Genomic DNA, 24,777 nt, shown 5'->3' with positions numbered 1-24,777 from the left:
TCTCAGAGGGCAGATTTTTTTTTTTTTTTTTTTTAATCAAGATATTTTGAAAAAAAATGGACCAGGTTTCTACAGTGATAGCACTTCATTACATGCTTATCTTTGGTATGTTTGAGTAGTTTCAGTTGAGACATTGACACTGTGTGTGAAGGTGAGCGTCGCTGTTCTGGTGGGTCACAGCCCAGACTTGTTTAATCTGACAGTTGTCATGACAGTCAGCTTAATCAAATAAAACCTCCTTTTTATATAATTAATATGTACTTAAAGTCATATAGTTTATTTGTAAGCACTCTTAAGCAACATATTTGTCACATGACAACTTCTGGGATTGAAGAATTTAATTTCGGTTAGGTTTGTACAACTCGAATTCCTTTATAAAATCAGGTTGTGTTACAATAGCTTTTATAATTGAAGCATGAGATTTCAATGCTGTTATTTTAAATGCAGTAATTGTTAGTTATTTATGAACCTTCAGAGTTGAATCTTAATGAAAATGTATAAATTTTGGTAAATGATTTAGCTGTAGACAAGCTGATGTTTTGCTAGCTGCAACAGTCACTTTTTTTTTCAAGATGTGTGGAGTTAATAAGCAATTTGATTGTTACCTTGATTTTGAGTTCTCTTTGGTACTTACATGACATATGGAGAATGGATTTGAGAGTGCTGATGCAGCTTTGCACAACATAAACATAAAACCACTGTATTACAGAAGACAAAAGGTTGGTTTTTATACTGTTTTGTATTGCCTGATAGCTAGTAACTTGAAATGAACTCTTTGTCCTTCAACTTGAAGAATTCAGCTTAATATGATCTTTAAAGAACATTGCTCTAGAGCAAAAAAATCCTGTTGTCCAGAGGAAAAGCACCTTGTGAGGAGTATGTGTATTTGAGGCGGGCGTTGGTTGTTGTGTGTGTGTGATGTTTTTTTTTGTTGTTGTTGTTTTAACTCTGAATTCTTTGCACAGAGATAACTCACAGAAGAAGTAAGATTTTAATGTTTTCAGAAAAGCTCTAGGAATTTGTCAATGTTTTGTTTATTTACTTCTTAAAAATTATATGTTTTTTCAGTATATGAAGATTGACAATTGTTCTTTAAAGAACCGGGCATTCTTCTTTTGTCAGGTATCAGAATCTGAAAAGATGCTTCTAGTTCTGGTTTTCTTACCATTCCAGTCTAGCYATGGAGGGTATGTAGTCTTCTATGAGGCTGAAAGTGTGACCAGGGTACATATTTTCAATATATCTTGTTTACTATGATATTTTATATTTCTTTTTATATGGATGTACATATTTGAATGTCAGAGTTAACCAAGTAGCTTTCTAACTGTACAGTGCATTCAGAAAAATGAAATTACTGCTGTAGTTTGATATCATCTCAGAGTTGTGTGGTATCCATCACATGCTTAACTTTTGTATTGTAATTACAAGACTTAGTCTGGCAGCATGTAGTTTTTAAGGTGTGCGAATGGATTTTTTCCTTAAGTATTTTAATTCCTTAATTGTAATAATAGTATTGATTAAATAATTTAATAAGCCTATTTAAGTTGGCTGGCAAACTTCTAAGTGGGTGTAAATGGATGCTGACATACAACAGAATTCAGAAAATTGTGTACTATATTGTTTTTGTAGGCATGCATTGCATGTACAATCAGCTAATAGGAAGAGGATGCTCTAGTTTGCTTTGCATAATGTGTGGTAGTCCATTTCCAGACAAAAGGTCCAGAACAAAAATAGTGGTTGAAATAAAATGTGCAGGAACTGATGTTTACTGCAGATTATGAGAACACACTGTTCTGGGCTATGAAAGGGAGCACTGGTGGTGTGATCTGTATCAGTAAGATTCCTCTTAATGACAATCATCATCTCTCCTGGAAGGAATGGACATATAAAGAAAAGTGCCTCGTGTACAGTTTCTGTGCCCTGGAAGGTAGGGCTTTTAGTGGGATTTTGTTTTTCCGACTCAGTGTTTCTTTGTGTTAACTCATGTGTCTTGTAGCTGAACTTTACTGCTTTTATCTAAATTCTTCTTTTAAATACTGCCAAGACAGATGTAGATGTACATTCAAGGCCAATGTTTTGACTGATGAGTTTTTTCTTCCTTTGGAAGATGTGTTTGTTGTGCTCTAGCCAGTGGAAGCTAACAAAATAGATATTGGAGAACCTGGAGAAAGTAAATTTTTTTAATTTGGGGATGAAGTGAAGGAAGCCAATGGGATGCTTGAGCTTAATATCAGTTAGGGACCCCTTGTCCTGTTTTTCAGATATAAACTGTTTGAGAGATGCAGCTGATGCATCTTTGCCAATCGTCTGACAAAACAGTATGTGACAGAAAAGTTATATATAACTGATCATTTTTTCCCTTTTGCATTTTGCAGATAAAGCCTGAGGAGACACCATATTTTCAATGTTTAATATATAGATAATATAAAATAAACTTTAATTTCTGAATTTTCTGCTTGAATGAAAATATCAAAATTTGCACACCTGTCAGACTTAGTCTATCTAACTTTTGACTGTTTAGGCTGAATTGCAGTACTGAAATACAGTAAATTTTATCTCTAAAACCAGTAAATCACAGTCCAGTGAAAGTAAAAACTTCCTCTCAATGTGAAATAAAGGTCTCTTTCCCTCCTTAAATGCACAGATAAATTGATGAGTTCATCTTCTGTTCTGAAGACCAGCTTATTACTTTATATGTAAATTGAATACGACTCTTAAAAGATCTTTTATTTTTCTGTCAAAGGATTATGGTTGGCAGAGAATGTGAAAACTGCTTAGGGGAGGGTACTATGCCAGAGAGGGAAAGATTTTATATTGTATCATATAGCATCATTTTTCAAGTGGATTTTGAGAGATTTTAAAGTGTAAAAGTGTTTCATACACATTCTAGAGCACTRCTATATTGTTTTCTGAATTGGATCATTTGTCAGTGTTGGCTGATGTAGGACAGACATTTTTAGATTGGTTTGTCTTCTTGATAGTCTGTAAATTTCTTATGAATTAGTCTGATGCTTGTAGCATACACCACTCTAATTCTTACATCAGTGTGACGTGGATTTAATCAAAGGTAATCGTCATCTGCTGATTTTTAGAGTTTCTCTGGCACCACAAGGCTGAGAGTGTGTTGTTCTTTAGTAAACAATGATTTCATGAGCTTAGTCTAGTCAGATGATTAGATGTTTTTCCAGGGGTTCAGTATCTTGTTTTGATGTTTGTCCAGGGTTCAGCGTCTTGCTTTTCTTCTGAAACTGGTTTTGTTAGTTTTTTTTCTATCATGTTTGCCTAGTAACAGCAGCAGTAACACTTCACTTCTCCTAGTTGCTGCTTTCTAGTTTTGTATATCCAGGGATGGATTAGCTTATGATCTTTGTGGATGTTCTCATCTAATTGTTTTTCCCTATGATTCTTAAATTTTTGGACTGTATTTGTAGCATTACATTGGTAAGGTCTTGCTAAATGTATAATGTAACAAGAATGTAGATTTTTGAGATGTACTCCCTGGACAAATGATACCGTGTGTTTTTTTCTTTTTTTTCCCTCCTATCTTTAAATTTATGCAATCATTCTTATTTTCTTTAACCTTTTGTTTGTTTGTGTGCTTGTTTTGAGAATCTGTCCGTGAGTGCTGGAAGACATCCTTATTTTCTGATGACTTTAAACAGTTAGAATGGTCTAAGAAATTAGTCCATTTAACTTAAYTTTTTTTTTCTATTGACTTTTCTGAACAGAATTATGCAGTTCAGGTGTTACGTAATGCTAAGCTTAATATTGCATGGGTTGTATTTGCATAATTTTGTTTAGTAGACCTGTAATACAGTTTACTGTAAAATGTATGTTTAAGAGCATTGTGTCAATATTCTGGTATATTCAGTCTCATCAGGATTGTTTATAATCAAAACAAGGGTGCCAGCTGTGGTGAGGTACTCTGTTGTTTTGTATAAATAGAGCTTTCTGGTAGCAAGAACTGTTTCCCCCAAAATTGGGCTGTAAGTAAGTGGATGGAAGTGCTTTTGTGGTCACTGCTGCCATGCGACTTAAGGCAGCCAGAGAGTTCAGTAAGACTGTAGATAGACTGAGCCGTGTTTAGGAGATAAGCAATAGATGAGGACCTTATTCACGTTGACTCTATCAGCAGGTTTGGTTACCTGCAGTACTCAGTAACATGTCAGCAGAGGAGTAAAGGATACTGGTAGCGTGTAAAGTCCTGGTTTTTATGAGTATTTTTGCAGCTGTTTCTGTGGTACCAGCAAAATAAAATAGTTTTGCAAACTTTGCACTGGGAAAAAACTAATAGAGATGTAGCTTTTGTGTTTGTACTTTGAGTAGTGTGGCATTTGTGTGTGATGCTTACTATGTGTTTATATATATTAAAGTTGATAGAAGGGGCAGGGAGCAAAGTATGAAAGAAATATAGTAGTGACTTAATTGTCCTTTTGCATTGATTCAAGCTTTCTTCTCCTATCCTTTATTTCTACTGTTTACAGGGAAGAGGGGAAAAATAACTGCATAAGCATATAATCCACGTGATATGTAAATAAAAGGAATCCTGTTACTYGTGATTTAGCAAAAGTTAGGTACTGAAGATTTTGATATGACTGTTAACCTGTAACTTCCCTTGCCTTCAACAGCTTTGTTATATTTTCCCTTTCCAGATTTTGAAGTTTGCAGCATGCACTAAGAAGTGGGCAATTTCTCTGTGAAAATAAATTAGCAAAAGTACCCACATGCTCTTGAGGAGAGATAGTACTAGGGACTAATTTTTTTAAAGTAGGTCTAGGAAGATTAGAACAGCAGATAACAGTATGGTCTATGGTCATCTATGGTATGCAATGGGAAACAAGCTTGCTGTCATTATGTAAGGGTCTGCTTTCACTGGGTTGTCAGTTGAGAAATGTAAATCCCTGCTTGAAAGGAGAGTGGTGTTAAACTTTTGAAGACATCAGATCACCCTTATCTAAGACTTATAGTAAAGAAAGCTTTTTAAAGTCTTCAGAATGGCTTGCTATCTCAGTGAAATGCCTTGAACCTGCAGAAATAGATTTTTATTTTTTTAAATCTTTTCTACAAAAGAGAGCTGTAGTGAGTTAGATAAGGGTGATCTAGCATGCATGCTTACACTCTCATGTGTAGAGCCTTACACGTAGAAAGGCTCTTTTACATTATAGATATTTTTTAGGAATCTTTTAAAATAAAAATAGATGCAGAACGCAAAATACTGAACAATGATATGTCAAGTATGGAAAAAACGAGTACAGGTGTGATGTCTCCTGTAATGTGTAAGTACAGATGCTTATAAACTGAAGAACTTTGTTATTTGCTAATAAGTCAATACTTTAAGTAGTCTGCATCTTTCTTTGTCGCTCTTATTTCTAATCTTGATTTTCCTTTGAGAGTCTTCCCTTGAGGCTTACCTATGCTTGATAATCATTGTGGCTAAATTTCAGATAGTCTTCAGGAAAGTACTCTGTATCCATCAACTCTTGTTTCACTTCCATTTTATCCATAATTTCTGGTGTGGTCTTGTGTATGCGCACATGGTTCTGCCTACGCTGCCATCTCCCTGAACAATCTTGCTAGTGTAAGGATCCTCTACAATGCTGCTGTTTTGTTTACCTGTACCCCCTTACTTGCTCTAAGACACTACAGATGAGAACCATTTCATCATTTAAATCCTAATAGTTACTTAGTTGTATGTACATGTTWTATCTTTACTTTATTTCACTTCTTGGAAATTCTTATGTCTGTGTAACTGAAATTGTTGAACAGTCTCGCTTATGCGGAGTATTTTACTGTCCTTAAGAAAGAGGAGTGTACACTCCTGTTTGAAATCTAGTCACTGCATAGTATCTTTATACAGACTGTCATTTGAGTAACTATCTAAAAGAAAGGAGCTTCAACTGAGCTGTAAGAATGTGAAGGATAGTAATATGATAGACTGGGGAAATTGTCAGCAAAAATAGACCCCATAGATGAAGGCATTGAAGGAACTGTGCCCCATAGTTCACATACATTAAAGTGTTTACTGATTTCACAATAAGAAGATMTATGTACTTTTTTCAGAGGCTACCTCAGCCAATAAGAAGAACGCTACAACCATGTAATTCTCCGAAGATGTAGTGAACTTTTTTCAGAACCAGAGTTTTCTTCTCATCTATCTCTGAGTCTTCCCTATACCTTCCATCTATTTTTCTTCGCAACTGCACAAAATGTAACAAGTAGCTATCATAAAAATGTTAATCAGTCTCTTGTATCATGAAGTGTAGATACGATTTAATGAAAGGAGCTATTATCTATTCTTGATCTGCTGCTCTGTCCGTTTACTTCTAGCTCTTAAAAGAAGCCCAGAGGAGCAGTAGAGTTTTTGAAGCAAGTAGGCTGTACTCAGATTGGAGATAAAATCTTTCCCTCATGCTTCTTGGAAGATACTATTTACAATAATTAATAAAAGTTAATATTGCAAGAATTGGTATCTACAAATCAAATGTACCTTGCTTAAGAGTTTTAATAATACRTTTGTAAAAATATACAATACACAAAACATAAGCCCTGTTACCTTAGTCTGAATTTTAGAAGTATATACTTAGGAATTTGTGTTTCTCTTCTTTATATAATGTAAGTAAACAAATAAAGTATGTGTCTGAATTGTAGCCTTTTGAGTGAGAGGCGAGTGAAAAAGTKTAACGGGAAAAGAAAGAGCTGCCATGCACAGAACATATATAACTGATTATTATAAAATCTCCAGAGTGGAGATAGATACTTTGAACTCAAATGAACAATTGATTACAGGTCCAGTATCCTTCTAAAGTGGATTCAGATAGAAATGCAGAAAACTATTCTAAATCAAAATGTAATCCATGAAATGGATGGGAAAAAAAATGTTTATTCGAATAGCCACACAAATTCTRTCACAGGCTAGGTCAGAATTGTACAATACATATATTCTGAGGTGAGGAGATACTAAGTCATTATTTCATTCTGCTCTTAAAATACAGAAAATAGAGATTATGTTTTAAAATACAGCAATTAAAAAACCATGCTCATATATGGTGCTTATTTTCTAAAAYATTCCATCTGCTTGCATTGCATTTCAGATTTTTATAATCAGGAAAGGTTGAGCAGAGCTCTTGCATTCCCTGTGTTTTAAGGCCAGTTGCAGGCCAGAGGACTCTGTAAGCATGAAAAACTTGAAAGTGTGTGTTGAACGTAAGAAATTATACCTTGAAGTTTAGTAGCTTGTTGCTAGAGACAGGTTTTTTAGGGGTCTGAAAAGACTGTTCTGTAATTTTTTTCATTTTTTGGACTTACGACTGTATCTGTGTTGTGTACCACCTCTCTCTGCATTTGTCAAGGTAAGAGATGACATTTCTGGAGAAAAAAAAAAAAAAAAAAGCTTAGAAAGATGCTTACTGGTAACCTGACAGAGCTGTATCTGAGATACATGGAAACAAAGTATGGGTATGTGGTGATTGTTCCCAGATCTGGGAATAACGTGTGTGTTTCTCTTTTCAGTATGATGCTGTTCCAATCCAATCTGGTGTGGTATTATGCTCCTGTCCATCCCCATCGATGGTGAGGAACCAGACAGATTCCAACACTCCACCTGTCATTTCCACATGTGGCAGCAGACAGGGATCTAACATGGAGGGCACTGCAGCTGAATCAAGATCTAGCTCAAATACCTTGCAGCAACATACAGGACAGCAGCCTTCACAACCTCGAAAGAAACGACCTGATGACTTCAAATTTGGGAAAATTCTGGGTGAAGGATCTTTTTCTACGGTAACTTTATAAAAAGTTCTACTTGTTTGCCAGATACTCTAGGAAAACCTCAAAATTTGATATGCAAGTAATACCACTAGTATTTCCACCTGGAGAAAAACAGCTTGGAAAGTGAATAAGGAGTGAATAAGTGTATCTTTTTGGCTCATGATAGTTCTGTACTATCTTGAAGACTTGATGTTTGGATTTTTAGGAGATGATGCTTTTCAAATGCAAGGTTTTGATGGCTTAAGGGATTATGTTAAGAGTCTGCTGACTAAAGAATTGGAACTGGGCTAGGATAATAGCCTAGTCTGTCATGGTAAGGACTTACAGAAGGCCATAGGGTCATAGGGTTTGATCCCTTATAGGGTCAAAATGTATGACTTAACTGTTACTATTCTTCTCTTTTAGGAAGACAGCAGAAGACTGTTCAGTTACTGATGTTTAAAATACAACCTTACTGTATTTGCTATTGAACTTTTTTATTAGAAAATTCCAGTATACTTACTTTTGTATTTTGATATAGTAAAAGTCAATATTTTATAATTTCAACTATAGCTTTATATGCATAATCTTTTGCAACAGCAATATATGTGAGATACTGACTGACTGGATAGTGGCTCTGCTGAAAAGGATTCAAGTGTCCTGTGCCCAACTGCCCACTTAGGTGGGCAATAGAAGAAACTGAGTGCCATGAAAAGGTTAATGCTTGTATAGACCTGTTTTGATCTTTACAAGCAGAAGTTTGGTTACCACAGTATTTGGGGACTCAGCTAGCACTAGTAAAAGCATATTCAGGAGTTGGAGTTCTACCAATCTATCTTGTCTTCTGTCAACTGTAGCAGTGTCTGGTTTGCTGTTTCAGTGTTATGATTTTTAGAAATTCATCAACAGTTTTGATATGTCACCTAGGACCCATCAGTTTCAATTATTCTCTTCAAGAATAACTCCACAAGAGATCTTGCTTAGGTTTTTTTTTAATAGCAATTGAATAAGTTACAACAAAGTAGTTGCTTCTTACTATTTAAAAAGTTGGATGGGGGAGTAATGACAAATTTGAACTTGAGCAACTTTTTTTTCTTTTTTCTTTTTTAAATTCAAAAACTTTAAGCTCAAGTAGCCCTCTAATTTGCTTCGGGAAGGAAGCTTATTCCTGACGGTTTGGGAGGCATACATCTTTATTCTACTGTTTAAAACATCTTGCAGACAGATTTTTGATAAAAATGTTTGCAGATTCAGAGATGTGTTGATGATCTTCCCTAATATGCTAATTGAACTCCTGCACATTTCGAAAAACAGGGGCATTGGTATTTCCATGCTTTCAGTGACAGCTTGGTAACATTGACATTTAAAAAAAAAAAAAAATTATCTGGACTGTTATGAGTCAATTCAATTTGCTTGGACTTTTGTTCAACTACTGTAGTCTCCATGTGGTGCCAGTATTAAATTTGGAATTCTTTAAAGATGCGKGTGACCTGACCTTAAGGCACTTTTGTCTTGAGAGCATTTTGAACTTTTGCAGCAGCAGCTGTCTTTAGACCCACAATTGATACAGGCGGTTATAGAAATTTAGGTAAACTCTGCCTTGGGGCCCTCCAGTTGTTGCTCTGCTATTTAAAGTTGTGAAAATCTGCTTGATTTGTAAACAGCTTTCTATTCTTCTTAGAATAGTATCTGTTCTCTGATAGAAGTATAATCTTTGTGCTTAGATACACATGTTGTCCTTTTTACCACCTAGATAGCTGATGTGTTCTTTCCTTGGGTTTATTTTCACCTGAAAATGAGGTTTTCCCTTTGTGCAGAAAAATCTCGCTGTCCAAGAACTGAATGTCCAAAAGGAGACAGAGGAGACTCAAAACTTTATTCGAATAAAGGGAGAGTCCACCGGGCATATCCCTGTGGGGTCTCTCAGGTTGCAGGGGGACGCAGCCCGCCTTTTATCCTAGTCTGCTGGCCGCGGTGCCCTCTCCTTTTCCCCATTGGCCGAGGGGCTCAGGAGTCGCAGGCTGCCCGACCCGCCTACACCCAGCTCGGTGCCTCCCCCGACGTGTTAGCACCTCAGGTCCTTTGACTCCTTTGTGACCCCCTCGCTCCAGGCCCCCCCCAGCCTCTCCCCCCACTCCTGGCTCCACTCAGTCTCCCACCTGTCTGGGTTCCTTTTGTCCTGCTCGTTAAAGATACAAACTTAAAACTTGTGATGTGTATTCTGCTCAAGCCCAAACTTCTTGTGTGTGTTTTCCACACACCTTTAAAAGAAGATGCTCTAAGAATTGTGTCTGGCTAAATACAGTTTTTCAGACTAAGTACTGAAGTATTTGTTCAAGCTTAGAATTTGATTTGAACATTGTCTGCCAGGTATTCTGGGAATTATTTTTTGTAGTCTTCTCTTGAGGGTACTCTTAAATTTCTCAAATTGGAAGAAAGCAAAACCTGCAATTTGAGAAATTTAACTAAATTGTCTATCTAATACTGAAAGAGTGCAACTATATGCACTTCTCTTTTACTTGAAAAATGAATTCCCCTGGAAAGGGTCTTATTTAGAAATGTGACGTGTGTGTGCGCTCCCCAAGATAACCATATTTTTATTAGGTGTGTAGAATGCGGTTGGAGTACTCCATTATAACTGACTTTGCAAGGAGGCTATAATATAATTGAGAAGTGAATTAGAAACAAGCTCTCTGTGTGCGTATATGTTGTATATGTATATAGTCATTTTTTAAATTGTTTTTGCATAATGTGAACATTCTGAAAATGTGTTGGAATAACTACAAATTCAAAATGAGGGGAGTGAAAAATTTTGTAATTTTGAAACTAGATTATTGACTTAATTCAGGTAAGAAGATTTTTTCAAACTCTTTTAAAGTTGTCTTTTATGGAACTACTTTCTTGAAAGGCAATTTGTGTTTCTTGAGAGTTAATTTGTATTCCTCTTAAAAATGTTTTCCTTTAAAATGTAGAACGCCTTGGTTAAAACTTTCACTCTTACTTCTGTTATTTGGAAATCTCTTACTTTATTGGACAAACTGTGAATATGTAATATTTAGCTAACAAGCAAGCTAAAAGCTGCTTTATTGCAAGATGCAAGCTGTCTTGCTGCTTTAATCTTTTTTTTTTTTTTAAATTGCCATTTATTGTGAAAASGTATTGTGGCAATTGATTTTTTATAAATATTTTTAAAGTACTATTTTTTTCTTTAAGGAGCTTCCACAGTTTGCTGTGGCTTGTGTTGCAATCTTCAGAAGTCTTATGAAAACAAAATCTAAACTAGTGATTACCGAATCAGATTTATAGGTCTGTTAGCAAAACAAGTGGTCTTATGCTTAACTTAATTTCTGCAGAGGTCTCACAGAAACCAGCATAATGTGAGCATATGCTTAAATATTTTGCTAATTGGAGTTGTGATGGTTTATTTTGGGTAAGGAATAGGTTAAATACTTACTGCAAGGTCAAAATCAATGTTACTAAATGTCTGTAACGAATAGCTACATTGTATTTTTCTCTCCTATCACAACAGGTTGTCTTGGCCCGAGAACTAGCAAGTTCTAGAGAGTATGCCAGTAAGTATTGACTCCTTCCATATGAACTTTTTTTATATAAGATATATCAGTGTAGTTAAAGTAAGAAATAAGGTCTTTATGCTAATTTTATCTAAGAGGAAGTTTCCSAAATTTGATTAGATGAACTTCATTTGGTTGCTGTTTCTCTGCACTTTCACTCTCTTTTTTTTTCTTTAAGTTAAAATTCTAGAAAAACGTCATATCATAAAAGAAAACAAGGTACCCTATGTGACACGTGAGAGAGATGTAATGTCCCGTCTGGATCACCCTTTTTTTGTGAAACTCTACTTCACCTTTCAAGATGATGAAAAGCTCTGTATCCTTTTGAGTTCAAGTATTTATTGCACTTTCTCAGAAAATCCTTTAAAACATCAGCTATTAGAAAAATGAAAATAGAGTATCTGAAATAGAGACAAATGTTTGACATGTTTTTTGAAGTCACACTTTTAATAATAAAAATTAAGTGAATAGAATGGTTGTGCCCCCTCAAAGAGAAGCAGTAATGGTGGGGATGGGAAAAGATGAATATAAATTATTTTTGTTCATGTTGTATATGCAAAAGGAGGAATTTTAACGATTAATGTAAATAACAGAGTGGATTTTCRTGGGATGTGGATGAAGTGTTTCTGATGCATACATTTAATTTTAAATATAAGAACTTTGGTATTTTAAGTAGCCTAACTACATTTACTGTTGTTCCTCATTTAAACAATTACATCTTTTAAGGTTTCTTTTCTGTAAGCACTTACAGAATAATCTGAACTAGAGAATATTGAGAACAGTTCTTGAGCAACTGTTCTCAGGTCTTTGCCCCAGCAGTAGTTGCAAACTGGGGTTTCAACTTGAAAGCTCGTCGTTTACAATCAGTTTGGTTAGTTTCCTTTTTGTTTAATTTTTCCTGAGGGGGTTGTCAGTAATGTGAGTTTCTAAAAATCTGTGTGGAATTGGCTTTGCTAAGGTGTAGAGGTTAAGTAGCTGGTTTTTTGTTTGTTTTTGCAGAGGCTCCTAACTGTGCTAAGAGATTTTGTGTATGAATGTCTGTGTGTGTGTGTATGCCTGCATTGACAGGACTTAAAAGGGCTCGTCTTCTCTAACGTAAATATCACTTGTACATAAGACTAACTTTTTTGTAACTTTTGAGATGAAGGACAAAAGTAAGCTTAGATTTAATGTTCATTATGATTGTAAATGGCTTTGTAATCAGTTATGTATATTGTTTAAAATAATCATTCAGATGATTGTCTCTGGAAAAATTACAACTTTAACTCCTATTTAGCTCTTAGTAGTCCTATTAATTTAGAAATTGTTATGGATTTTGAGTACATTTAATAAGAAAATGTTTTGGGTTGTTGGAATGTAAAATTTCAAAATGAACTTTCTGTTGCTTATTTCATTTTATTCATTATTTTGATTCTTTAAAATAAGCTGGGAGTTCTAATTTTGTCTTTAAAATGTCCTAGTGATATTACCTTATCTTCCTGCATTCAGATTTTGGGCTTAGTTATGCCAAAAATGGAGAGCTTCTAAAGTATATACGCAAAATTGGTTCATTTGATGAGACCTGTACCAGATTTTATACTGCTGAAATTGTGTCAGCCCTGGAGTATTTGCATGGGAAGGGAATAATTCACAGGTAACTTACAAAAACAAGGTCAACATGCTTTTGACTGTGCACAAGGTATTTTTTTAGAGGTATTCTTAAGCCTAAATCAAACATGTACTTTATGAAAACTAATGAGAACATAGTAGTGTTTCATTAATGATAGTCTAATAGGCGATTCAGCCCCTTACTAGTAGACCAACTGATTTAGCTGTAAAAATAAGAAAAACATTGTCATAGGACTTACATTCCTAAAAGCTTTTGTTTTTCAAACTAGGTAGTCTGAAAACAGAAGTTGGATTTTTGGTAACATTTTTTCCCCTGACACATCATCAGTAAAAGTAAATAATGTAAGCCAGTTTTCACTGAGTGATCAACTTCCACATAGCTGGATGAGAATTAAGTAAATGGTGAAGTTTTTTCATTGTGTTCATATTATCTGAATAAACATTTTGTCAGTATTGAATAAATTTTAAAATTGGTTGGTGTGATACTCAGAAGAACTTGTGAATTTAAGAAGTATGAGCCACACAACTGGATTTTTGAAAATAATGTTGCATGTGTAAGTTTCCAAACAGTTGCTTATGGAGTAGTTGATGATAGTTGTCAAAAAAMTGGCTAATCATAATTCTGATAGTGTTTTACTACTTCTAGTTATGTTTAAAAGGCCAAAATATTTTCTTAATATCTTTCTGTAATATCTATTTCCCTCTGGGAATAGAATCTAAAATGGCTGTGTAGAAGTCACTGAAAGTGTAAATTTTTTAACTGGAATTTAAAATGGAGCATATACTACAAAAAGTTGAGATATGCAATTTCACCTTTTTTATAATAGACCTTCTATATTAGACAAAGAAAATGCTTCCAAAATCAATATAGCATGATTGTCAGTCTTACCAAGCTTATATTTGAAATCTTTTATAATACAAGAAGTGTTATTCTTATTTTGAGCTTCTCATGATGATCTTCAAACAAAGTTAAGTATAAGGTTGTGGGATCAGGGAACTCATTTTACAGTCTATTTAAGTAGGAGACCAAAACTGTAACATTGTCTGGAAAACTCTTGACATTTTCTGTTAGACATATGACATCAGACAGAACCACTTAAAAATGACAGCCTCCTCTTAAAGTTAGTATGGAGATGTGTGTATAATATTTATATACATATACATTATTAAATTTTGTGCATAGAGGAGCCTCCTGAGATTTGATAAAAGGAAATGTGAAGTCCTACACCAGGAGGAATAATACAGGGACATCATCTGAGTGTGTACAAATCACTGATAGGGAGAATGTAAATAAGATGGAACCAGTTTCTTTTCAGTGCTTCCCAGGGACAGGGCAAGAAGCAACAGACATGAATTGAAACACAAAAATTCCAAGGTGTTTAAACCTTGGAAAGGATTCCCCAGAGCGGTTGCTGAGTCTTCATAACCGGAGATAATCAAAAAACAAATGGACACTGCCTTGAGCAGCCTGCTCTAGTAAGTTTCCCCTTGAAAAGAAAAATGGGAGCAGATGATATCCAAACATCCTTTCCAACTGTTCTGTGGTTTTATGATAAATATATAAATACACTGAACAGAACTGTTAAAAGGTTATTCCATTCATATACTTTCTGCCAGTCTCAAGCTTTGTCAAAAGGTGTATATAGGAGAACAAACAAGATTATTTTAATAGTTTAGGTGTCCTAATTATGTAATTCCAAGAGTGTTCTGTGCTGGTCCATAGATCTTTACCTCCTGCTATTTAAAAAATACTTAGTTGTGCAGTTGCAACCAGTTCTAGGATTTAATTAGATATAATCTGAGGAAAATAATGCTGCACAGTGGTCAATGGAAACAGCCAGAAACAGTGTTTTTTTTGTTGTTGTTTTTGTTTTGTTCTGTTTGTTTGGTTTTTGTTTGGTTTTTCTCTCTCTCCTTATTGGTGAACTAAAGAGCTGTGCCCCACCCGAGTTTCTAGATCTCTGTGAGCATCCAAATATCCTCCTTAGAATGGCAGTACATGGGCCTCTTGTCAATTGAGGAAACTTAGTATGAAGTAATTATTCTCGTAACAGTGTAATCTAATGCATTTATATATATATATATTGCAAAGTGAATCTCTGAACATCTAATTACACATTGTTACGTGTAGGTGCATGAAACTGAGCTTTGATTTTATGCATAACCAGGGACAGTGAATATACAGGTGTGTTTGAAATGCGGATTACATAGGGACTTGCAAGTGACAAAGGTAAAGATGCCACTCTGAGTGGCAATATGCTACAGATTTCATCTGTTAGAACCATTTAGCATAATTAGCTGATTTTTGCCCTTATTTGACTTAAGTGAAGTTCTGCACCGTTGATAAGTGGGTTTAGAATATATTATTGCCATACCAATCTGTCAGAAATTTAAGGCTTGAAATAACTGCTTTTTGGATTTTGAACAAAACACTGAGTGTACTTTGTGATGAACTATTCATGACATCGCTTCAGGTGTTTTAGAATTTTTTAAAAAAAAGCTTTGCAAAATCTGCGAACATAAGTTTGCATCTTGACAACTACAGCTCAAGATGGTATAACAATGCTTGCAGAATGTGTGTTTTATGATAGTATTATATATATATAAACCAGCCAGGCTGTTTTGCAGTGTTAGTTTAAGTACTGTTTTTATATTAAAACATTATAAACCTTTTTCAGGGACCTTAAGCCAGAGAACATTTTGCTAAATGAAGACATGCACATTCARATAACAGATTTTGGAACAGCGAAAGTTCTATCTGCAGATAGCAGACAAGGTATGCAGTTATTCACTTGTTCTAGCTAACTAGGAAGTGGTTCCACAGAATGTATGTGAGATGAATTTATACAATTATAACCTTTGACCATCATTGCCCCATAGCCCACCAAAAAATAATTAGGAATTTCAAAAATAATTTTCATTCTGCTTATGCTTAGACTGCCTAAGAAATTGATTGATAGGTTGTCTAAGACATGGAGAGTAGATTGCAAAGGAACACAAGCTAGCAGCATCTGTTGCTTTCCTTGGGCAGCACTTTGAGATTGTTCAACTGATTGATTCCAGCTCATGAATATTTATACAATGAGATAATTATAATATTTTAGAAAGATCATCTTTGTGATAGACTTTTTTTTTCTTACCAGCATATATAATAGGCTTATATTGGTAGATTTTTATTTTGTTTATTTTGTTTATATTTGTTTTGTTTATTTTGTTGCAAGCTTCCCCCCCCCAGTCAGTACTTATCAATGAGAAACTGATTTGTCTTGTCCAAGCAGATTTTTTTGAGGGGAATGGGAGGGAAAGGAAGGGAAKGAAGGGAAAAGAAGGGTTCTTTATAACATTACATAAATTTGCATAGTTTTTCCTGTCTGTCTCCGCCATTTGTCTACCTCTTAAGTATGTATTTACCTACCTCTCAATTCTTTTCCCAGCACGGGCAAACTCATTTGTAGGGACAGCACAGTACGTTTCTCCAGAACTGCTGACAGAGAAATCTGCCTGTAAAAGGTAAGGATTTCATATTGTTTCAGTGAATTGTACTGACTTCCATCAGGACAGTATTAAATGGAAGAACATTTAGCATTTCAAAGAAAGAACATCTTTTATTGTAAAGATCTTGAAGTATAAAACATTTTTATTTTTTTAGGAAGCATTACTCATTGCCTTACCGTGTCTGAATGCTGGTTTTCTCAGTGATTTTTACCTTTTTGAGATCCTACAGATAGGATAGGTGTTTCCAGGAAAAGGTGGTATGTGCTGAAAAGTTTAATTACCCTTTTCCCCATGAATAAACAAAAAAGTACTTCTATCAAAAATCATCTCTTCAATTATCCTAAATAGAAGGTCTGCCTACTTTTTGATGCTATGGTCTAAGTAGCAGAAACTAGCATTCTTTTTGCATAGTTAATAGACTTATTATAGAAAAATATTAACTACTGTTTTCCGCTCCCCCCCCCCCCTTTTTTTTTTCCTTCAAAGCTCTGACCTATGGGCTCTGGGATGTATAATATATCAGCTTGTAGCTGGATTGCCTCCATTTAGAGCTGGGTAAGAGAGTTACCTGAATATGTTGGCTTGTACTATTTACCTTTACTCCCAATACTAAAGTGAAACTTGACTGTAGTATGCTTTCAGCCTTACTGACATGTCTGCTTTAATTTGTGTGATTTGTTTTTATACATATATATATAATATATATAAATAATATAATATTACAATATCTATAATTATATGTATTTATAAATTCTTTCTTCTTTTTTTCTTTTCCTTACTCTGCTTTCTGGAGTAATGCAAATGCAAAGATAAATATTTATAAAGTTTCTGGGAGATATTGCTAAATGTGCCCAAAGATTGCCTGTGTAGTTTATGTCATCTAGGAGACTATCTTCAAATGGGAATATTGAGCTGTTTAAACCTTTCATACTATTAATAAAGTCTCTAATGCTTTCAGGGTCATATTTAGAAGATTGCTTCCCATTATGTGTGTTGGAGAGACTTGCAGGAAATTGACTTTTCCTTGTAGATCTCCTATTTAATATTTATCAAACCTGTACACTACTAAGATGAAATAATTGTGGAGAACTAATAACTAGTGCTATTTTTTCTTTTGCAGAAATGAGTATCTTATATTCCAGAAGATAATAAAGTTGGAATATGACTTTCCAGAAAAATTTTTTCCCAAGGCAAAAGATCTTGTAGAAAAGCTGTTGGTAAATACTTGTTCATGTCAAACAATTTGATGACACTGGGTACATTCAACATATCATGTACTTACTTTTTCCTGAACCACATAGTAAGATCAACTCTTAGCATTACTGACTGCATAGGAGAACTGATACCTATGACTGAGCAGCACTTACATTTTTGTATCTGAATTCTAAAGCATGGACAGGAGATATGTCTTCTGGAAGTGGAAGCAAATTATTCTAAATACTGTGTAGTGTTTGTAAAATTTAAGATTCAAATATTCAGATTTATGCAATACTCAAGCTCTTTCTTAGCAAGTTGTGTAATGCATTATGCTTCCTTGAAAACAGTGTTTGGTATATCATGGAGCAATGTATTTGTCAAAATACAAATCAGCTTGTTTTGCATTTTAGAGCACTTAATCCATGTCTCATTACCGTATCAGCCAAATAGTTACCATTCATGTGAATGTTTGGCATGAGATGAGGATGGGGAGCATTGTGTCTAAATTGAATATAGCAGTGATATTAAAATGAATAAATTAATATGCAGAAAGCAGTTCAACAGGTTTTAGATTCCCTGAAGCTGCATAGTGTGCTGTGTTAGCATAGGGAATAAAAATACTTGTGTGATTTGCATCTTTGGATAGCAATGAGTGCAGTCCTTATAAAGGGTGTCTGTGCACATGCCAGCTCTATGGCCCATCTAGTACACACAGACTTGTGAGGTTCAGGTTGTCAACATCCGGAGAACTGTGCTGTTTTAAGAGAAGTTAGTCTTGGGCACCACCTACCGCTGCAAAAGCTGTCTTGCATCACCAGAATGTGTTACTAGGCTATACTTAAAGGAATGCTCCATTAGGCCTTATATCTGGGTTTTATTTCATCTTTATGAACAAAGCAAAGCCGAAAAAGTGTGCTCCACCCCCCAAAAAATGTCCCTTTTTCTAGCTATGGAAGCTGATCCAACACAAATTATGTCTGCAGGGCATACTAACAAGTAACGTCTTGTATTGTAGTCAGGCTTTTCATGGGCCTTGGTGGGCCTTCAGGGGCCTTGGTTCCGGAGGATGCTGAGAAGGCAGAGTTACTAAATGCCTTCTTTGCCTCTGTCTTTACTGCTAAGGCGACCCCCCCACAATGAACTGCAGGGCTCCAATAGGAGAGAGATAAATGGGCTAAAGGAAGACCTTCCGCAGGCTGAGAAGGATTGGGTTAGGGATCACTTAAGCAAACTGGCCACCCAAAAATCTATGGGCCCAGATGGGATGCACCCAAGAGTGCTGAGGGAATTGGCCGAGGTTATTGCTTAGCCTCTCTCCATCATCTTTGAGAGGTCCTGGAGAACAGGGGAGGTGCCTGAGGACTGGAAGAGAGCCAACATCACCAGTCATTTTTGAAGAGCCAGTCTTCAAAAAGGGCAAGAGGGAGGAGCCAGGCAATTACAGGCCGGTCAGCCTCACCTCCGTCCCTTGAAAGGTGATGGAGCAGTTCATCCTAGAGAGAATCTCCAGGCATAGGAAGGAGAAGGTGGTGTTGAGGAGCAGTCAGCATGGGGCCAAGTCCAGTTGGAGGCCTGTGGCCAGTGGTGTCCCCCAGGGGTCAGTACTGGGCCCGGTGCTGTTCAGTTTGTTCATCAATGACCTGGACAAGGGCACGGAGTGCACCCTGAGTAAGTTTGCAGATGACACCAAGCTGGGTGGAGTGGCCGACACTCCGGAGGGCTGTGCTGCCATCCAGAGGGACCTGGACAGGCTGGTGAGTTGGGCAGAGAGGAACCTCATGAGGTTCAATAAGRACAAGTGCAGGGTCCTGCACCTGGGGAGGAATAACCCCAGGCCACCAGTACAGATTAGGGGTCGACCTGCTGGAAAGCACCTCCACGGAGAGGGACCTGGGAGTCCTGGTTGACACTAAGTTAACCATGAGTGAGCAGTGTGCCCTCGTGGCCAAGAAGGCCAATGGGATCCTGGCCTGCATCAGGAGGAGTGTTGCCAGCAGGTCAAGGGAGGTGGTTCTGCCCCTCTACTCAGCTCTGGTGAGGCCGCACCTGGAGTACTGAGTGCAGTTCTGGGCTCCCCAGTATAAGAGGGACTTGGAGCTTCTTGAGAGGGTCCAGAGAAGGGCAACCAAGATGATTAAGGGAATGGAACATCTCTCGTATGAAGAGAGGCTGAGTGAGCTGGGCCTGTTTTCTCTGGAGAAGAGACGGCTCAGAGGGGATCTGATTAATGTGTGTAAGTTCAGGAAGGGAGAATGCGGGGAGGAAGGGGACAGGCTGTTCTCACTGGTGGCCAGCGATAGGACGAGGGGTAATGGCCATAAGCTGGAGCACAGGAAGTTCTGTCTCCAGGTGAGGAGGAACTTCTTTACTGTTAGGGTGACAGAGCCCTGGAACAGGCTGCTCAGGGAGGTTGTGGAGTCTCCTTCTCTGGAGGTCTTCAAAACCCGCCTGGATGCCGCCCTGTGCCACATGCTCTAGGTGTGCCTGCTTGAGTAGGAAGGTTGGACTAGATGATCTCTAGAGGCCCCTTCCAACCTTGAATATTCTGTGATATTCCATACATGTATATTTAAGGGAGTAAGATCAACTTAAGAGTTTCTGTGTGTCGCAGCACAAACGAGAATGGTGCTCAGTTTTTATTCAAGAGTGTTTTTCATTTTATGTGCACTAATTTCACTGTAATTTGTTCAGGTTCTGGATGCTACCAACAGATTAGGATGTGAAGAAATGGGAGGATATGAGCCACTTAAGGCCCATCCCTTCTTTGAATCTATTGCATGGGAGAACCTACATCTTCAGACTCCTCCAAAACTCACAGCATACTTACCTGCCATGTCAGAGGATGATGAAGATTGTTACGGAAATGTATGTTTGTCTTTTGCTAGAATCCTCTCTGCTGTTCGATATTGTCATAATTGTCATTACGTTAAATTATTACTTTATCAAATATTTGTGTTAAAACTACTGTTGATTATCTTTGAATGAAAAGATTCCATTAACAGAAATCAAAAAACAAATTTTAGGCAAAAGTTGAAGCACCTGTCATCTACAGATTAAGCTGTCTTTGTGCCCAGAAATGCTGAAACACATCAATGTCTTAAAGCCACTATAATTGTAACAAAAGAAACTTCTAAGAAAGYAAGCCACACTAATTTCCTTTTCTTTTTCCTTCTTTAGTATGACAATCTCCTGAGTCAGTTTGGTTGCATGCAAGTTTCTGGTTCTGCCTCTTCCCATTCCCTGTCTGCCCCAGAAACAAGTCCCTCACAGACATCTGGAGGCAACATAGAACAGTATATTCATGATCTTGACAACAATTCGTTTGAGCTGGACTTGCAGTTTTCTGAAGATGAAAAGAGATTACTTCTGGCAAAACAAGCTGGTGGAAACCCTTGGTAAAATCTTTGAATATAGTTACTTATTTACATCAAAGTAAGGAATTAAAATCACTTAGATTCTCCCGTTTTTTGTGAATATTGATGTATTCAAGTGAACAGTAGCAACTAGATTTTTCTTGTTGTCTAATTTTAAAGCAGTAGCATAAATACTCTAACATTGCATTTTTGAACTTTTCAAGGTCTAAAAGACGTGGAGTATGTGCACAGAACAGACAGAAGCAACACTATGCCAGTGCTGAGATGTCTGTCCCTCTACAGAGCCCTAGAACTAGATAGATTATTTCTTACAGTTGATCAAGTGTTTTTTGAATGCAGCTGTTCTACTGATGCCTAACCAAAATACCTCCAGATCTTGTGCTCAGTAGCATTTCCCTTCACTTTTGAGAAGAGTTTCCTATTTGTGACTCCTGACGGATTTTAGAAAATAACTGTTTAGGGTTGAATAAGGAAGCGTATGGATGGAATTAAAACCAGTCCAACCAGATGTTACAGGAAAAGCAAACTGCTAGAGAGACATAGAAAACGACTCAGTTAAAATAATGGTGGCTGTACTGCAGAAGAATTATTTGTGAAGTAAGTTATTTTTCTTTTTTTTAAGGCATCAATTTGTAGAAAATAATTTAATCCTAAAAATGGGCCCAGTAGACAAAAGAAAGGTAAGTTTTTGTTTTGTTTTTAAATCCACTGTAGCAAAAACTCAGTTGCCCCTTTCACAGTTGCTCTATCAATGAGGAATGTATTCTAAAACTTCCTTATTTCATGTAATTGCAAGTATCAAGCTTATTTATTTTTATAAAAGTAGTAGTGCTTTCCTGTAAATAAATGTGTGAGGGTGTGTGTGTGTTGGGGGGGGAGGTTCTCCCAAATTGTGGTATGCCCTTCATTTTTAGAAAAGGTAAAAAGTGAATGTAGTATTGGTGCTTTCATTTCAAAACTGCAATATTTCACCCCCCCGCGCCTTTTTCTGATAGCCAACTAAGTACTTGGGATGCATGTCTGCATTGTACTGAGTAACTAATATTTGGAGCTTAAATATTGTCCTAAATTGTTGTTTGTTTTTTCCTGGGTCTTATTAGTGTCTATATCTTGACAGAGGTTGAGAAGATGATATCAGAACAGCTTCAAATATGAACTGTAATATGGTACATAGGAGCAATAATAGTCTTAGTTTGTGTCAGAACCTGCAGAAATTTAAGTATCTGTTTCATTTAAGTTATTACCTCTTTCCTCCTTTTTTTCTACACAAAACCATGACCATTTCTGTGCAGGAATCTTTGAAAAGATATATTTTTTTCTTCATTCTATATAAATAATTGTACAACTAGTTTTATTATAACTTGGAGATGCTTGCTTAAAATACTGCTTATGTGTTGACATATAGTATTAATCCACTGAGATGCAGGAAAAAAAGATTGAGGTCATATACGTAAAGTAAAAGAAATCGTACTAAAATCAATCTTTTGAGCTGTTTCAGTTCTACTTCTCTTAAGTTCAGAGATCTATGATTTTACATCCCCATCTTCGCTTACCTTCCCTGTCAAACAAAAAGTCTGTTCTGTGCAATTGAGCGTATTGATTTTTGCTGGTGTACAGTCTGTAGATATTTCTCAGTAAACAACTGATCCATCTCATGGTAAGCCTCATCTTAGGAGTTTCAGTATAAGTGCAGATACCCCACAGACCATAGAAAAACATATTTGATCTTTTAAAGTAATTTTATTTTTTAAATCTGTGCATTTTTGCATTGCTGTTTTTACTTCCCTCATTAGGGACTGTTTGCGCGTCGACGCCAATTGCTGCTCACAGAAGGGCCCCATCTGTATTATGTGGATCCTGTCAACAAAGTCCTAAAAGGAGAAATTCCATGGTCTTTAGAGTTGCGCCCAGAAGCCAAGAATTTTAAGACTTTTTTTGTTCACACAGTAAGTGGCTATTTTTTTTTTTTATGGGTTATGTTAAGATTCTTGGAAAACTATTGTGAGTACTTTATATATATATATATTTGTATGTATAATTCTTTTTTTTCTTTTTCCAAGGGAGGTTTAAGTCCTTGAATACAGGTGTTAATTGCAGGATTACTTTGACTGTAGGTTTCTAGTCTTGATAACTTAACAAAAAAAAGAAGTCTTCAAATAAGTTTCGAGTTTTATTTGAGTCTCTTTTTTTGTGTGTTTTTTTTGTTTGTTTTTTTGGTTTTTTTTTAGTGGATTTTGTGGCCTGAAAAGTTCTTAAGAATGACTTTTGAAATGTAGTCTTTTGTGTAGAGTGGATCACAATTCTACACAAAAAGTATGCCAACAATATATTTCAGTTTGAAAAATTTTTGACTCTGACTAATATATACTTTTTTTTATAATTGTAATTAAATTTAACTTTTGAAAAGATTTTGAATTCTGTTTCTAAATACTCATTGGTGGGTGCAGAATACTTGCTGCTTTTTGGTTTAACTATGTCTGGAATACTCATTGAAATGTTGTTCACTTGTAGCCAAACAGGACATATTACCTGATGGACCCAAGTGGGAATGCTCATAAATGGTGCAAAAAGATACATGAAGTTTGGCGGCACAGATACCACCAGAATGCTGCTAAACAGTAAAGCTCATCCAAAATTTCCCAGTCTCCCTACTTGCTGCTAGAACTCCACGTGCAGCCGATCAGAGGAATCTTCCCAACCCACCTGTTACCCATCTCAAGGGGAAGCATATGTCTGAAATACTCTGTTTTTTTGTTGTTTTTTTTTTAAAAAAAAAAAAAAAGCAAAAACCTAATGGAATTCAGGGTTGCTTTGCTCGCTCTTTGTGCTTCTGTTGAGGCTTCCACATGCATATCATTGCAATGAAGATCTTGCTTTTGTGCACTTCAGCTCAATTTCTCCTGCAAACTAGTGGATAGACCTTGCATTACCAGCTTCACTTAAGAGCAGTTAAAACCAATCCACACGCGCACACACCCCAAATCATGCACCAGCCTTCCATTTTATGGAGCTGGAGTTTTCTGTGACTTTCAAATTATCATTAAACTGTATTTCATCAGGGAGCTTTTATGTGCCTCTCCTAAGCACCACCTTTTCATTTTCTCTTCCATTCCCCTCTGTTCCCTCGCTTACTGGTATATGGCATTTGTAGCCAGATCAGTTGCACCCTTGCATAACTCCCAATATAGTTCTGGTTGCAGGATTTATGTGGTACTTTATTAATTATGTGAATGAATCTGATGTATGTGCCTGACAGACAGACTCTGATGATAAAGGTTGTGAGAAAGTAAAATGATGAACATGGCATTGAAAGTTTTTCTAAAATTGAAATGTTGGCTTCTGAAGCATATAAAGTTTTAAACTTTTAATTTTAATTTGCATATGTGTGTTTAATCAAGGGACAGTGAACTTAACAGCATGCTTTTAACTAATGCTAAACAAAAAATCAACTAGTTGGTATAAAAAAAGTTACTATTGAAGTAGTAAATAGTTTTTCACCTTTTCAGGAGATGAGGGCTAGAAGCTTTCTTTCCAGGGTGTGCATGTATTGTGCATTTTAGTGGGGCCAACCTATTTACCTGGGTAGAGAAGGAAGTGTGAAAACTCTGTACAATGATTTTTGTCTCTTTGTATAATGAGATGTAAAAATAATCTTATTTTTGTTCTTTGGGAAAATACTTCAGACCTTTTAGCAGTTCTGGAAAAAAAAAAAAAGGTTAAAGGAGCTTAAATATTAGACCCATACAGTAATCTGGTTGGATGAAGGATTCAAATGAAAATGTTGA

At 36.2% G+C, this 24,777-nt stretch overlaps 1 protein-coding gene across 2 annotated transcripts in view; it reads left to right on the top strand.

The window, feature by feature from the left end:
* PDPK1 (3-phosphoinositide dependent protein kinase 1) overlaps positions 1–24,571 on the top strand; it is a 30,094-nt gene extending 5,523 nt beyond the window's left edge. Inside the window, exons 2-14 of one of the 2 annotated variants that reach the window (XM_026053852.1) lie at positions 7,510–7,779; positions 11,276–11,318; positions 11,497–11,634; positions 12,807–12,951; positions 15,605–15,702; positions 16,361–16,436; positions 16,908–16,976; positions 17,542–17,638; positions 20,310–20,483; positions 20,796–21,013; positions 21,615–21,672; positions 22,786–22,938; positions 23,504–24,571. In XM_026053852.1, coding sequence (XP_025909637.1) covers positions 7,510–7,779; positions 11,276–11,318; positions 11,497–11,634; positions 12,807–12,951; positions 15,605–15,702; positions 16,361–16,436; positions 16,908–16,976; positions 17,542–17,638; positions 20,310–20,483; positions 20,796–21,013; positions 21,615–21,672; positions 22,786–22,938; positions 23,504–23,614 — 1,650 coding nt within the window. In that variant the 3' untranslated portion in view covers positions 23,615–24,571. Of the gene's footprint in view, positions 1–7,509; positions 7,780–8,062; positions 8,081–11,275; positions 11,319–11,496; positions 11,635–12,806; positions 12,952–15,604; positions 15,703–16,360; positions 16,437–16,907; positions 16,977–17,541; positions 17,639–20,309; positions 20,484–20,795; positions 21,014–21,614; positions 21,673–22,785; positions 22,939–23,503 lie in introns of those variants that run through there. The other variant, XM_026053853.1, reaches the window with a different exon arrangement.
* The last annotated feature ends 206 nt before the right edge of the window (positions 24,572–24,777 follow it).

This window comes from Nothoprocta perdicaria, unplaced genomic scaffold, assembly GCF_003342845.1.
Source record: "Nothoprocta perdicaria isolate Ctin4 unplaced genomic scaffold, notPer1 scaffold_12, whole genome shotgun sequence".
Classification (NCBI taxonomy): domain Eukaryota; kingdom Metazoa; phylum Chordata; class Aves; order Tinamiformes; family Tinamidae; genus Nothoprocta; species Nothoprocta perdicaria.
Note: the sequence above shows the minus strand (reverse complement) of the source record. Positions and strands in the feature narration are given on the sequence as shown.